Raw genomic sequence first — 14,722 nt, forward strand, 5'->3', positions numbered from 1 at the left:
AGCAGTAAGGCCCATGGCACCTGTGTGCTGGGCAGGGGAGGTGCTACCCTGGGAACCCTGCCTCTGAGCGAGAACCCTGCCTCTGAGCGAGAACCCTGCAGGAGGCTAAGGGTCCAGGAGGGTCACCATGGTTACAGCAGATCAGTTCTGGGACCCCAGATCCATTCTTGCAGTAAACCCAGCTGTGAGCCCCTTGCATTCATGTGGCTGCAGGGAAAGTGGGGTCCGTGGGCAGCAAAGACTGGAGGAGGAGGCAAGGGCTGGCAGCTTTGATTTCTCTGGGAGGCTACTATGTCTCTAGGGGTCTGGTGGGAAGCAACATGGTTCTGCCTAAGCTGGGAAAGGGGGAGCCTGCCCTGGCCACAGCCCCCACTGGACCACCCCTCCCTATGGAGGTGAGCAGAGACTTTGAGGATATCCTGCGCAACGTGGACCTGGAGGTCATCCTGACCCTGTGGTGCTTTGCTGTAGTTTTCTGAGCTCTTCTCTGGCTGTCTTGTGAGTGCCCTCTAACACCCAGGACAGTGGAGGGCAGCAGTCATCCTATGTCACCAAAAGAGAAACTAAGGCTTAGGTGGGGCTAAGACACCAGAACACTTTGGGGGCAGAAGCCAGATCCAAAAGGCTACTCTGGACCCTCCTCCCTGGGAGAATCAAGGCCCCTGAAGGAGGGCAAGGGGCTGCAGGGGCAACACAGGAGTCCACACCGAGGGCCATACACCGGATTTTAGCAGCACTTTTACTTTCACATCTGAACTTCCTGGGTCCTCACAACAGCCCTGTGAGGTAGGTAGGGCAGGAAGGTTTCAGAGATCCCCATTTACAGATGAGGATGCTGAGGCACAGAGAGGTGAAATGACTTGCTCAAGATCACACAGTCAACAGTGTAAAGGGCCCAAAGCCAATATTCCTCTGGTCCTCTGGAGGTTCCTACATCCACTCCTCCACTCCCTCTGTGTCCTCTGACCTGTCTGAACTCTCCTGGGGCCACAGAGGCCTTCAAGGTGGCTGACAGCTAGGATTTTTCAGGAACAGCTATTGGGGTGAGCCTGGTCAACTCCAGGTAGGCACTAATCCTGTGGGGCATGAGGCCAGCTCTCCCATCTTCCCACTTCCCAGTTGGACAGAGGGCCCAGTAGTTCCAGAGCAAGTGTGGAGCTAGGCATGGTCCATGAATGAATGGGGATAAAGGTGGGTATAAGCATATGTGTCCTGCACTAAAGACAAAGTCCCCTCACCCTTTGAGACATTTGTCTCAAGTCCCTGACCCTGTGCCTCCCTCATCCCACAGAGCCACAGTGAGCTTCTTTAGCAGCAAAAGGAGCCACAGACCTGTGCCTCTGGCATGCGCTGCCCCAGCTGACACATCCCATCGGGCATTCAGACCCCATCACGCAGACACAGCGCCTCCACAGCTTGGCTGGGACCCTGGGCCACACCCCCAATGACAAACAGCCGGGGCCCAGCCTGCAGACTAGAACAGGAGCAGCGGGCTGTGGGCATGGTGGGCAGGGCCTCCCAGCGCCGCCGTGCAAGGCTGAAGCCCTCCACAGAGCCCAGAGGGCAAGGCTGGTTGCCTGCAGGAAGGAGACGGAAGTTGTAAAGGGCACCGGCTGCAAGGGCCCCTGCTCTTTTGCTTGCTGAGCCCCGAGATGGCCCAGCAGGCATCACCCCAAGATGGGCTACCAGTGCCTTGCTACTCATAGCCCCCATTCATCATTCGTTCATTTCTTTAGATTTCTACTTGTCCATTCATTCAGTGGTCACTTGTCCTGTTTCTGTCTCCTAGGCCGCTACTGGTACAGAGCCATCAATCAGGTGCTGAGGGACACCCCAAGAGTTAGGCTATGCAGACTACACCCTGTCTGTTTCACAGACTGGGAAAGGGAAGCTCACAAAGCCCTGATCCCTGGAGTGTGTGAAGCAGGGCAGGAGGTAGTGCTCATGCTTGGGCTTCCTCCTTCCTGTCTTGGGCTCACCACCTATCTCTAGCCCCACAGATACTCACCAAGGCCCCCAATGGCCATGATGTGGCCCCCAAGGGAGCCAACCACAAAGTCGGCCCTCTTATCCCTCATGCGCAGGCTGCGGGGCAGCTTGGTCCAGGACCCTGCAGGAAAGGGGAGGTCAGATCCAGCCCCACAACATATACTGTGCCCCTCCATCCCATGGAAAGTGGGAGAACAGCCCAGGTAGCCATTGCTCACCGTGTTCCAGGTCGAACATCTCCACAGTGTTGACAAAGTGTGGGCGGGAGTAGAAATTGTGGGGCCCGGGCTGCTGCAGGCCACCCAGGCTAAAGACGTTGCCTTCCGCCATGGCACAGCCAGCAAAGGCCCGGCGGCTGGGCAGGCTTGGGTGCCGGGTCCAGGTACAGGCCTCCAGATCAAAGGCCTCAAAAGCAGTCACTGGGAGCTTTCCCTGGCGGCCCCCTGCCAATGGAATTGGGGTACCTGGGAAGGAGCCTGGGAGGCCTAGTAGGCTCCTCCTTCACCAGGTTGCTAAGCCTTTACCACTGCCCACCCTAGCCCCCCCATACCCAGCTGTGTGCACACCAGAGCATGGATCACCTACCCTGCAGATCCTCAGGCACTGGGGTTTGGTTTTCTGGCCCAAGAGGGCCACCAAAGGTCAGAACCTCCAAGCAAGCCTGGCTCACTCAAAGCTTCTCTTGTCCTGCCATCTCAGGCTAAACCTGATCCCAGCCAACCTATGGGGATAGGTGCTTCTGCACTTCGAGCCCCTTTCCCACATCCCCCAGGCCCTTACCCAGGACATAGATCTTGTTCCCATGCAGGAAGGTAGAAGCCCCGTAGCAGGGTGTGGGCATGGAGGGTAGCGAAAGCCAGCAGTCCCGCCGGGGCTCATATACCCGAACTTGGGCCTGGGGAGCCGTGTCTGGGCCCATTCCCCCCAGAGCATACACCATACCATCTGCGTAGAAAAGAGCAATTCAGAGTGCACCTCAGCCTGGCCAGGGCACCTTACCCTGACAGCTGCCCTGGTCAGGCCTGGGGGTGGCTGGGGACCCACATGTTTGTAGTACCCCTCCCAAGCAGCAGAGAAACCCTCTTTCCTTCCTTGAGTGGGGTCTGGGAGAGCTAGGATTCCTGCTCTGGCCAGGGCCCCTCCAAGTGAAGAGCAGGAGGCAGATGATCTAATTATAATCCATCTCTGTCTCCCTGGAGATGCTATGGCAACCAAGTCTGGCATCTAAGCAGGACCGGTGGTCAGACCTGGAGGCCACAAGGTGGGGGCTCCTCTAGGGGAAGGAGGGTGGAGGATGGTTTCAGCCAGGGAGGGGCATATGGGGATCTGCTAAGCATAGAACTCAGACTGGGGAGGGATCTCTGGGGATCAGCTCGGGGCTAGGAGAGGGACTTAGGCCTGTAGGGTAGAGGTGCTGGCCACAAGCCTTCTGCCCAGAAGAGCTGCCAGCCCCTCTGTATCCCACCCTTTCATTAGAGGAGGTTCTGGCCCTGTTACACCCTCCAGGTCGGCTGGGGGCATGTCTGGAGGCCTTAGGGAGATGGGTCAGTCAGCCGAGGGCTTCCATGGCAACTATCCCCAGGCCAGCTTGGCCTTCCCATCTCCGGCTCCCTGGTAAACGGGTATATGGGAGGAAGAGGGGGGGAGGGAATCTAAGCACTTACTGGGCTCTGAGCCAAGGCCCTGCTCCCCTCCCCGTCCCCTAGACTATTTATAACCCTGACAGTCATTGGGCTACCCCTCCTAGTCTCTTAGAGAAGAGGAATGGGCAGGGAGGTCGTTGGGGCCTCCCATCATGCTGGGGGCCAGTCTGGGCTCTGCCTCCCACTTCACAGCAGGAAAGGGCAGTGAAGGCTGCTGCTAGCTCAGCTCAGACCTAGGTAGGAGAGGGTCTTTACAAGATTCAAGGCTGTGTCCAGGGCACTCAGACAAAATTTACAGCTCTTGTCCAATCTCTGAGGGTAAGAGACCAAGTCAGAAAAGAATAGAGGGCGTTGGGGCGCCTGAGGGACTCCCTTAAGGCCACTCACCTCTCTCCACAGTTGCAACCCCCATGGCTGCCTGAGGGAGGGTGGCCCGACGCTCCCAGCGGCCCTCGTCAGCCAGGAAGGCCTCCACGGCAGCTACAGGGCTCTGGCCCTCATCCACACCGCCCACCACTAGCACCTGCTTGCCCAACACCACAGCAGCTGCACCAGCCCGGGCAGTGGGCAGGGGCGCCAGTGCAAGCCATGTATGCGAGGCCATGTCCAGTGTCTCGGCAGTGTCCAGGGGCAGTCCAGCCCGGCCACAGCCCCCCAACACTAGCAGGTGCCCATCCTGGTATGCCACTGTGCCATACACGCGGCAGGTGGGCATGGGTGGGAACACCTGCCAAGCAAAGGCCCGGCCACCGCCTGTAGCCATGGTGTTCACCTCCTGTGACAGGCCATACTATCTGCTCAGGCTGCAGGGCTCACTGAGGGGCATGATGGGGCCTCATCTTGACTCAGGGCCACAGGGAGTGTCTGACCAGTTCAGGGACCTCGCCTTCACCTAGAGGAGAGAGGGAAAACAAAGGGTCAGGGCCACTGACTTGTCCCTGAGGGTACAGTTGAGCAGTGTGTAGCTGAGGGCAGGACTGGCCCAAAATCACTGGCGGGAAAGGCACAAGGAGGACCTACCCCTACTGGCTCGCACACCACTGTAGAGGCGAGGCCCTCCTGGGGGGGAAAGAGGGCAGATTCCCAGAAACTCAGGCAACTTCCCCCCTTCCTATGGGGCATGAGGGATTCTCTCCCCACCCCCTGCCCTCACCTAAGAACACCCAACCTCCTCCCCTCCCCCTTCAAATCTAGGTCGAGGTGGGAGGTAAGTTGACTAGGATAGGACACTCCACCCTGGCCCCCTTCTCTTCCTCTTGACAAGCCTCATTCTGGGGCTCTGCATGAATAGAGTCCTACTGTACCCTCCCCTTACTGCCTTCCAGTGTGCCCTGGACAGCCAGGGATCCGACTCCAAGGTATACTTACAACCCTTTTGGGGGCCATTCCATAGAGATCATCCATTCCCACCAGCAAAAGGCCAAGATCAGGGCGTTTGGGACTGGGAGGGGAGGAGCTGGACGCCAGGGTCCCACATTCCCCCTTCAGGTCTACTCTTAGGGGTTTGCCCATGCCAGGTTCCTAGAGGCCAGTCTCCTTGGTGTCCAGAAGTAGGGAGGGGGATGATTTGGGGATCCCATGAGCATTAGGACTCTAGATTCCCACAGTCCAGGGCGTTTCCAGTAGGAATGAGCAGCTGTACCTCCGAGTCCCCTCAGAGCAGATCCCCAAGTTCCTCAGCCTCTCCTTTCCCGCGGGGGCCACGCTCCTGGGACCCTTGGCGTGATGGCCTCCTGGCCCCAAACTTCCAGCTCGCGGGAGGCGGGGGGCGGGTCCAGGCGAGCGCGCTTGGGGCTCTGCGCCCCGCGCCCCAAACTTCCCCTGAGCGCGGCTCCTGCGGGACTCACCGGCCGGGGCTCCGGCGCTGCCGGGGCGCGGGGTCCGCCGTTCCGGCTCCGTGCCGGCTCTGGCTGGGGCTGAGGCCAGGCTCCGACGGGGCTCCGGCGGGGCTCCGGCTTGGCTCGGCGAGGGGCGGGGCTGGACCGGGTCCGCCCCTCGTCCCCCCTCCCGACTCGGGAAACTCTCCCCCCCGCCTTAACCCTGCACCTGCCGTGGCCAGAGCAGGGCGCGTCGACCCATAGTCACAGGCAAATCGGTAAACAGACAGCTGGACATGTGGACGCTGGGCCTGCCCAGGATTTAGGGTCCGACCTTGGGCTGGGGGAGAACTGAGGCAGCAGTGAGCAGCACAACACGTGTATGGTGGGGGACCGCTCTGAGCGGGACCCAGCCTGGGAGCACCCGCGGGGTTAGGGGGGCGGGGGGCGGGGGGCGGGCCAGCAGAACCAGCAGGCTTGAGAGGCCCGCGCCCGCCCACCGGCACTGAGCTCGGAGGAGCCCTAAGACAGGCTTCGCGGCGGCGCCCCCTGGAGGCCACTTGGGGCGTGGCCTGGGCCTCTGATAGGGGTGGTGGCTGGGTGGCACTTCCCCAGGCACACAGCAAGGCGCAGAATAGGTCTTATGGTGGACATCGAGGCTAGCAGGGGATGGAGGTGCAGCCCTCAGTGCCTGACAGGCCCTTCCACAGGCCTGGGTGGGGGAAGTTCTTGCCGGGAGGGTAGCTCTGAGCAAGGGATGAGCTTCAAGTGTCAGAGGCCAGGGGACCTCCCAGGCAGGTCACTCTGCAGGCCCTGAGGCCTGGGCTACTATGGGACCCAAGACATTTTGTGACAGTTCATATCCAGGGTCCTGGGCCTGCCTGTAGCCAACTCTGGGATCAGATGAGAGCAAGTTGGTGTGACAGAGGCCTATCTATTTCAGACCCAGGCCCTGGCCCAGCCTATCTTCTGGGCATTCAGAGTATTGGCTAAGTCTGTGAGCTGCGGGACCATTTGTGCAGGTTGGTGGTCACCTAGAAGAAATCCTTGCTACTATCTTGTCCCTCTTTCATGGACGGTGTGTGTCTCAACGCCCAAGAAGCACATCTGGAGACAAAGATATCAGTACATACAGTTAATGTGGGAGGTGAGGCCAGGAAGCACCAGCAGAGGAGTGGCAAAAAGAGAAAGCAGCCAATAAAGGCTGTGTCATCAAGCAAGTTACCACTGCGGGCAACTGGGACCAAATCTTGCTGGGGTCCCTCCCAGAGCAAAGGTTGCTTGAGGAATTCATTCTCAAATCTCCATCAGTTGTGGGTTAAGAGCTGCTTGGGGGCATTAACTCCTTGGCTTGCCTAAATTCTGAAGCCAACCCTGAGTGTGGGCAGAGCCTTTTCATGACCAGAGAGAGTCTCCAGCCCCTTTTACAGGCTGGCAATTGGAGCTGGAAGGTCTCTACGGAAATGGTGGTACCAAGGCCAGTTACAGAACCTAGCTAGAAGGCTTCCATCCTCTCCACTCTGCTCCTAACATGCTCTTCACTTAAGGGAACCTTCCTCCACAGGGTGTTCACATTGCTCTGCAAAACCCCTTACATTTCCCACTCTTCCCTTTCCGGCAATTAAGCACTTAAAAGCCTCCTACCTTGAGATACCTCCCAGGACCCCCAGTCCCTCCATTTCCCCTTCCTCTCCTCCAGTCACCTTGATATCTGCTACCTTATGTCCAGCAGTGAGCAGAACAAAATTGCTCCCCCAAAATTGCTCTTGCCAAAGTCACTATGGAACACCATATAGCTAATACTATGGGTCCCTACGGTCTTTGTCACAACTGAAATCTTGCTGACATCTTCAAAGTTTCATTTCTTGTGAAATTGGCACCTGTGCTCCAACTCATCCTGCTTCTCAGAGTCTTTTGAAGGCCCTGCTTCCTCTTCTCCCCAGGAAGTAGCTCCTCAAGATCCAGCCCTGGCTTTTCTCCTTGGCACACAGACTCCCTCCTGGGGTGAGCCCTCCCAGGCCCACTGGCATCACTCACAACTAGATGTCCACCAGATCTCTCTGGTCAGGTGGAAATGGGTCTAGGGCCCATTACTCAGGGCTGTAAAAGATGCCAAATGGAGAGCAAGGGCTGGATCCTGGGATGACCCTGTGGTCTCTACCAACCTCATCCTTTCCAATCCCAGTTACACCTACAGGGTCAGCATCCACCAAAATCGAGGTCAAGTCACTCTTTGCTCTGATGAATGCTCCCAGAGTTCCATCTGGGACATACTGAGCACCAAGAGGCAGAAGGCTCAGCTTCCCCTCAGGATGCTAGGTACCCATGACCCTGACCCCTAACCCCTACTATCCCCCCAGTTCTAATGTCTGCAAGGGATACAGCCTGGGGATGGACCTTCCCTACCTGGTCCTCTATTTTGCACTGAACTCTGGGCTGGACATCACCAGAGAGGGATTCCCCTTTTCAGGACACACCTAAATCCATGCCATCCCTGGAGGCTGGACTCTGACTCTTCATGGGACTGGCTTCTGTTTACACAGTCCTGGCACCACCTAAACACAGGAGGCCAACACTGCTGGATTTGGAGAAGCTATGGAAGACAACTTGTGCAGAAGGTGAGGCGAGATTGGTCCTGAGAGTAGCAGCTAATCCTCAACCATGGATGGGACAGAGACAGGACTCACCCACAGTTGGGGACTGGGCATACTAAGGTGGGACTTCCTGATTGCACCAGGATACCCTGGCCCTTGGGACTCCACACTTCCCTTCTTTCTAACAGGATGAGGGGTTAGAAGCACTAACCCCAAAGGAACGGGAGAGTTTGCATTTTACTGTTGGACACCTTGGCTATGCTTGAAGGCATGAGGACCTCACTGTCAGTGCTGAGGCCCTGGGAAGCTCAAGAGTTACCAGATGAGGCCTAGGGTGGGTTGGGTGTTTCTCTTTAGGGGTGCCTAGACCCTTCTGTATCAGTAGGCAATGTAGAGCAAGTTTGAGGATCCTGGGGTCATATGGGGAGGGAGAAGAGCTATTAGCCAGTCCCTAAATGAAGCATCCACCCACCCTCTTGTGACTGCCCACAGGCTTTCACCTACCCCCAGCTACCAAATATGGCACCATTGTACATATCAGGGTCCAAGTGTTGTGGCAATATTTCTGCCTCCTAGTTCAGGCTCTGACTGAAATGCAAAAACCAGAGCTTCCATGCTGGCTCCCAACCTGGACTTGGGGTGGAGGGACCCTAAGAGGGGCCTTTGGTTAGAGTCTGACCTCTTAGACTCCAAGGGTTAATTTCAACCTGTGTCCTCTCATCTGGTGCTGCTTGGGCAGTGGGCTCTATAACCACCAGCCCTCTGCTGACCCCAGGGTCCAGGTAGCAAGACTGAGGTCCCAGTCTCCTAGGCAAGAGGACAAGGATTCTGCACAGAAGAGACTGGAGGCAGGACTTCCTGACATTGAGGGGGCTGAGGCTGGGCAAGGGTTCTCCCACCACACCCATGCACATGGTATGCTAGGCATAGTACACTGGTATGCTAGGACTCTCAGATAGGACATGCCCAGCTTTGGGGTTGTGTGCAGCATGTGTGTGCACGTCAGCCTTTCATCCCACATGTGGGCCTCATTCTTGGGAAGAGAGGAGGGCCTGCTGCCCTTGAGGAGACACCCCTGCAACACTCTCAGGCAGGCAATGGGGCATTCCTCTTTCCTTCTGGTCAGGAGCTTGGGACAGAGGCAGGCCTTGTCCGTGGCTGTGGGAGGACCAGAGCTTGGAGGATGGCTTGGAACTTGCAGGGAATCCCTCCCAGATGTCGCTGCACCACCAGGTCCCTCAGAGGGGGTGTCAGTTAGGCCTTAATCCAGTCCTAGGAGGGCTCCTGTGCAGTCCTCTCTGGGACATGTCTGAGAGCACCACTGTTCCTCAGACTCCTGCACAGGTCCAGATGGATTTAGAGCGTTCCCTGCGGCCACCTCCTCCAGGAAGCCTTCCTTGGTACCCACCTGCCCTGCCCCCAGACTTTGGGGGAAACGGGGTCTCGGGGGGTCAAGGGTCACTAGGGCGGGCCAGGTCCCGGAAGCGGAAGTGCGGCGCGCTTCCGGTGCGCAGCGGGCGGCCATGTTGGAGCAGCGGAGGCGGCGCAGAGGCGCGTCCTGGGTCCCCGCGGCGGCGCCGGTAGGTTGGGGCCATGGGCCTAGCCGCGCCGCGGAGGGGCCGTCCGCGAGGCGACGGGGCGGATGGGCCGGGCGGCCGGCTCTTTCGAGACCCGCGCCCTCCACCGGCCTGGCCAAGACTCCCCCCACCCCTCTACCCCTTGCCCAGCGACCCCACCCTGGGGCTGCGCGACCCGGTCGGGCTCGCCCCGCCCGCCCCTCGCGTTTCGCTGCCTCCAAGATCCCTGCTCCTATCCGCGGCTCAGGCCCCAGGGACACGGACTCCCAGGCCAATGGCCCTGATCGGCCCCCAACCCGGTCCCCCTTGGATGAGGCCTCTCCCGTTCCCTGTCTTTCATCAACTTCCCTGTCGGCCCCGGGGGCACGTGTGAAGGGAAGTCGGGGGCCAGACTGCAGCCTCTGTTTCCGGAGCCTCTTGGAAAGCCCAGAAGACCCCTCCCAAGAGTCTAGACCGACCTGGGCGGAAGAGCCCCCAGTTCACCCCCAGTATCTGTGCCTGCGGGGAAACAGGCCCCTCCCTATTCAACAGTTCACAGTCCTGGGAACTACACCCCCTGGAAAAAAAAAATAAAAGAACTGAAGTCATGTGCAAGGATTGTGCTTGGAGAATGGCCTCTGGAGAGAGGAAGTGCCCGAGACACCTGAGGATCCAAGAATGTTTCCAAACAAAGAGCCCCAGGGCACTTCCTCCAGGGGATTCTGAAAACTTCCTCTGCTCCATTAGGGCGGTAGGAAGAAGCTGCACAGACGCGCCTCCTGGCCCCGGGGACCTGCCTGATCCCAGCTGATCTTTTAATGCTCCGGTACAGCTGGGGAGCTCCCTCTGGGAGCCCTCAGTGTTGGGTTGGGCGTTAAGACATTAGTCCTGACTGACAGCCTATGGCTTCTTCATGAAGAAGCCTGGGACAGGTTGGGTGTTCCCAGACAGCTCCATCTGGGCTGTACTGAGGTCTGCAGCCCTCCAGACCCTAGTTAGGACAGCTCAGATTTCTAGTGTCCACCTTATTAATCATCCTGTTGGAGCCTTTGGCTGTCAGACCTTGGGCTCTTGGTCTGGCTGCCTGGCCCCCAGGCTGCCTGATTGCCAAGACATGTGTCTTGAGTACCTGCTACTTACCTTCTTAGTTTCTGTTGGAGAGTCTGACTCTTGCTTTGGGGTTAGTCTCCGTGGTTTCAGCGCCAGGATCAGACCTCTCAGCCTGTCTGGGTACTCCAAAAGCAAAACTTCTGGTAGGCAGGGAGGTTCACCCCTGAGCACCTGAACAACAGCAGCTGGAGGAACAGAGAGAGATGGGCATGACTTCAAGGCTCATGTTGTCCTGCTCTTAGCTGTTTTTCCATCTAGACCTCCCAGCCCTGACCACAGACTCCAGTCACACACATTAAATGTGCCTTACTGTTTCTCATTTCCAAGTCATTGCATAGGCTGTTCCCTTTTTTGCTCCATTTCCATCTGGTCCTTCCTATTCATCAGTCATGTCCCGTCTAGGTGTTGCCTCTCCTAGGAATCCTTCTCTGACTCAGTGGCAAGCTGAGCTGGGTGCCAGTGTGCACTCCCGAGAACTTTGATGGTCTCTGTCTTGCCTTCTATATAGGGCTCCTTGCAGACATACCTGCGTTCCCAGGGTTGAGTCTAATACCAGGTTTCTGGCCTCAGAAAATGGAGAATTTAATTAAAATGGGCCAACCAAGCCCAAATCTTTCCAGGGACCCAACAGCAGGTTGGATGGCTCTCATGAGCTTCTGGACATTTATCTTGAAGAAACTGCCTCTGACCCATGTGGGTGCCACCTGCCACCCCAGTCCTCACCCTGACACCATGGTAGTTCAGGAGACCAGGGTTTTGCTCCAAGCAGTGGCTCACTCTGGCCAGGCCCTTTGTATCGATGGTTGTTAATCATGGAGAGTGCAGGCCCTGATGGACTTATTTACCTGCCTTGCCCCTTATCTCAGTGCCATTTTTTTGTTTTTGTTTTTGTTTTTAACGTAATGATATATTTTTTTTTTCTTTTTAAAGATTTTTATTTATTCATTTGAGACACACACAGAGAGAGAGAGCATGAGCAGGGAGAGAGGGAGAGGGAGAAGCAGGCTCCCCACTGAGCCAGAAGCCTGTTGTGGGGCTCGATCCCAGGACCCTGGGATCATGACCTGAGCTGAAGGCAGACGCTTAACCATCTGAGCCACCCAGGCGCCCCAATGATATATTTTCTTTAATGCAATATATCCGAAGTATTATCATTTTTTCTAAATAATCTCTACACCCAACGTGGGGCTTGAACTCACGACCCCAAGATCAAGAGACGCATGCTCCACCAACTGAGCCAGCCAGGCGCCCCTCGGTGCCGTTCTTATTGATTCTTTTCCTCTTGTCTTGGAGGTGCCGAGCGCTGGTTTGTGGATACCCAGGCAGATCTGCAGTGCCTAATGCCATGAGCGTGGTGCAGCATGTGGAGGAGAAAGCTGTGCACTCCTGGTCGCGGATCTCCACGGCAGGGAAGAAGGCCCTGGAGGAGGCGCTGCTTGTCTTTAACCCCATGAGCCAGGATCTCAGTGCCACAGAGGCCCAGCTTGTAGCCTTCCTGCAGGGCCTGCGGGATGATGGCTTCCAACCCACCATCCTGCGCAGCGGTGATGTCTATGGCTATAGTTCATGCACAGCCAACCCCCCAAGCCAGACGAAGCTGCAAGCCCGTGCCCCCACCCCAGCTGCCACATCACCTCCAGCCAGTGCTCCCCGAACTGCCATGCGGCTGCCTGCAGGCCGGGCCACGCTGCTCCCTATGCCACTATCTGGAAGGCTGGCCAAAGCATCCTCACCAGCCCTTGCCAAGCATGCTACCACCAACCTGCTGCTGAGCTCCCTGAAGCAGTCAAGTGCCAGCCGTGCCCGGGGTGCAGCAGTGGGCTTCCCCGCCCACCTCTATCCAGGTGTCTACCCTGCCATGCGGCTCTCTGTTGTCCTTGAGGCCCTGGTTCCACTAAAGACTCCCATGCCCTGCTTGGGTGCCAAGCACAAGACACAGTCACTGCAGCTCTCACTTGCAGACTCTCCCCTGAAGCTGCGCAAAGGTCCAGAGAAGAGGCAGGGGAACTGTCGGGCCAAAGCTCCCAGAAAAGCCACAGGCAAGGGCCCTAAGTGTCTGACTTACAGAGGCCCCAGGGCCAGACCCCAACAAGGCACTACACCCCGGAACAAGACCTACAAAGCCACTGGGTCCCTCAGTGGCCTACGAATGAAAGGTGGCTCTGCCCTGGGCACCAAAACATCCCAGGCCAAGGCAGCTCGAACACTGGCCAAAGCTGCCCAGGCCAAGGTGGCTCGAACACAGGCCAAAGCTGCCAAGGCTCGAGCAAAAGCCAAGGCAGCACAGATCAGGGCCAGGGCCAAGGCGGCACGGATCAGGGCCAAGGCCAAGGCAGCACAGATCAAGGCCAAAGCCAAGGCAGTGCGGGCCAAGGCCAAGGCAGTGCGGGCCAAGGCCAAGGCAGTGCGGGCCAAGGCCAAGGTGGCTCGGACCCAGTCCAGGAGCAGGGGCAGGCCAAAAGGGTCTGTTCAGGCCAGGACTGCGAGGAGGGGCCCAAAAAGCCACCCTGAGACTGTGGGGCAGAAGAGGAAAAGGGCTGAGGAGGCAAAGGATCTTCCTCCCCAGAAAAGAACACGACTTGGGCCCCGATCCCCTAAGGCGTGGCTAGGGCCTGGAACAGCAAAGCTGCTGAAATTCCGGGCCATCAAGGTGGACAGGCGGTCCTCGGACGATGAGGTGCGGCAGCGGGCTCAACGGATCCTCCGTGTGAACCTGTCCCCTGTAATACAGCTCCAGCCATTGCTGCCATACTCAGCACCCTGATTCCTTCGCATAGCAATGTTTGGGGAAACTGAGCCCAGTTGTCTGTGTGGCCAGTGGCACAGTGTGCAATGCCCATGGATTCTATAACCCCAAGGACTCCAGGTGCCTCTCCAGGGCCCTGAGAGCCACCATTCTCCTTTCAGAGACTGGAGGATATGGGGTGGTATGGGTGGGCGGGAGGGGTGTTCTCATGGCGCGATGCACTGTGATTTGTTACTCTTCAAGTTGTACCTCCACTGTTCCATCTATCACGTTTTATACCTTTCCACCTTCCGGTCTCCCTGCCCACCCTTCATGGTCTTTTTTGCGTTTGTAGCTGCTGGTGGGCCAGCTTGAGCATATAGGAAGAGTGGCCCCAGGAACAGGGCTGCCAAAGGGGGTCCTGGTAGCCTGAGACAGGTCATCAGTGTGAGTGGGAAGAGGAGCTCTCAGGCTTCTCTGGAGGTGCTGGCCTCTGTCGATGTGTGAGAAGCAGCCCCTGAGGACAGGGGCAGAGCCACTCGGAGGTGGCACACCTCCCCATCGGGCTGCACTGGTTTGTTATCCAGGTAGGCCCTATGCAAGAGGACAGTAGGTGGCTCTGTGGGGAACCGTGCAGCCAGCAGGTTTCTAGGCCAGGGAAGGGGGGTTTTTGGTACTGCTCCCCAGGGGCCATTCAGACAGCCTGGCCTTGTCTCCTAGCCTGCTCTGGCTGAAATCTTGGGGCTTTACCTGAGCTTGTCTGGGGCAGGGCCAGGCATAAATTAGCTAAAGTACCTCTGCCTGTCCTTCCAGCCTCGACTTCCCCAGTTGGTGGCAAGGGTTTGGGGTTGAGTCAGAGGCCAGGGCTCTGGGTTGTTCGGCCACTGAGTCTGTCCTCACTGACTGCAGAATTTTCTCCTTTGATCAGTGGGGTACTGTGTTAGCTGAGCCAGGAGAGTTTCTACAACTGCTTTGCCCCATCAGCAGTGCTTTCTGCCTGAGTCCCAAGCACTCTGTTTCCAGGTCCAGCCTTATCAAGCTTCCCAACAGGGGCCTGTGTGTATTTCAGACACTAAAGGCTCTTCCTGCTTTGGAGAGGGGGCTGGGCCCCCGGAACAAAACTAGCTCCCCGCCCATCTGCCAGTCCTTCCCTGTCTGCCCGGCTTGAAAGGCAGTGGCTGGGGCTGGCAGGGAGGGGGACACATTCCCCAGAGGCTCCTAGAGACCAGCAGCCTTTCAGGGCTAGGGATGGGAGCCTCATTTGAATGAGAATCAGATCTCTCCTGTC

General features: G+C 57.7%; 2 protein-coding genes across 4 annotated transcripts; one reads left to right on the top strand and one right to left on the bottom strand.

Annotated features, from left to right (window-relative positions):
* Nucleotides 1–720: 720 nt before the first annotated feature.
* On the bottom strand, nucleotides 721–5,888 carry KLHDC8B (kelch domain containing 8B). Of its 3 annotated transcripts, none has more exons than XM_036100561.2 (6): nucleotides 5,480–5,888; nucleotides 4,020–4,524; nucleotides 2,770–2,934; nucleotides 2,208–2,432; nucleotides 2,009–2,110; nucleotides 721–1,577 (listed from the first exon to the last, which is right to left on the bottom strand). In XM_036100561.2, the coding sequence occupies exons 2-6, from the start codon at nucleotides 4,393–4,395 to the stop codon at nucleotides 1,381–1,383; spliced, it is 1,065 nt and encodes a 354-aa protein (XP_035956454.1). In that variant the 5' UTR covers nucleotides 4,396–4,524; nucleotides 5,480–5,888; the 3' UTR covers nucleotides 721–1,380. The 3 variants fall into 3 exon arrangements, with proteins under 3 accessions (XP_035956454.1, XP_035956452.1, XP_035956455.1); XM_036100559.2 differs by having other exon boundaries at nucleotides 5,275–5,888; XM_036100562.2 differs by lacking the exon at nucleotides 2,770–2,934 and having other exon boundaries at nucleotides 5,275–5,888.
* A 3,660-nt stretch (nucleotides 5,889–9,548) lies between these two features.
* CCDC71 (coiled-coil domain containing 71) lies at nucleotides 9,549–13,645 on the top strand. Its single transcript, XM_078078262.1, has 2 exons — nucleotides 9,549–9,623; nucleotides 12,003–13,645. Exon 2 carries the CDS (start codon nucleotides 12,055–12,057, stop codon nucleotides 13,471–13,473), a length of 1,419 nt encoding a protein of 472 aa, XP_077934388.1. The 5' UTR covers nucleotides 9,549–9,623; nucleotides 12,003–12,054; the 3' UTR covers nucleotides 13,474–13,645.
* The last annotated feature ends 1,077 nt before the right edge of the window (nucleotides 13,646–14,722 follow it).

The sequence above is a fragment of the Halichoerus grypus genome, chromosome 1, assembly GCF_964656455.1.
Source record: "Halichoerus grypus chromosome 1, mHalGry1.hap1.1, whole genome shotgun sequence".
NCBI lineage: Eukaryota > Metazoa > Chordata > Mammalia > Carnivora > Phocidae > Halichoerus > Halichoerus grypus.

What these genes read in the sequence shown, in the direction of transcription:
- KLHDC8B (XM_036100561.2), bottom strand. Translation starts at nt 4,395, where the DNA reads ATGGCTACAGGCGGTGGCCGGGCCTTTGCTTGGCAGGTGTTCCCACCC. An exon ending in GATGTTCGACCTGGAACACG is followed by an intron (nt 2,111 to 2,207) that starts GTGAGCAATGGC and finishes CCTTTCCTGCAG; the next exon opens with GGTCCTGGACCAAGCTGCCC. An exon ending in CATGGCCATTGGGGGCCTTG is followed by an intron (nt 1,578 to 2,008) that starts GTGAGTATCTGT and finishes TCCTTCCTGCAG; the next exon opens with GCAACCAGCCTTGCCCTCTG.
- CCDC71 (XM_078078262.1), top strand. Translation starts at nt 12,055, where the DNA reads ATGAGCGTGGTGCAGCATGTGGAGGAGAAAGCTGTGCACTCCTGGTCG.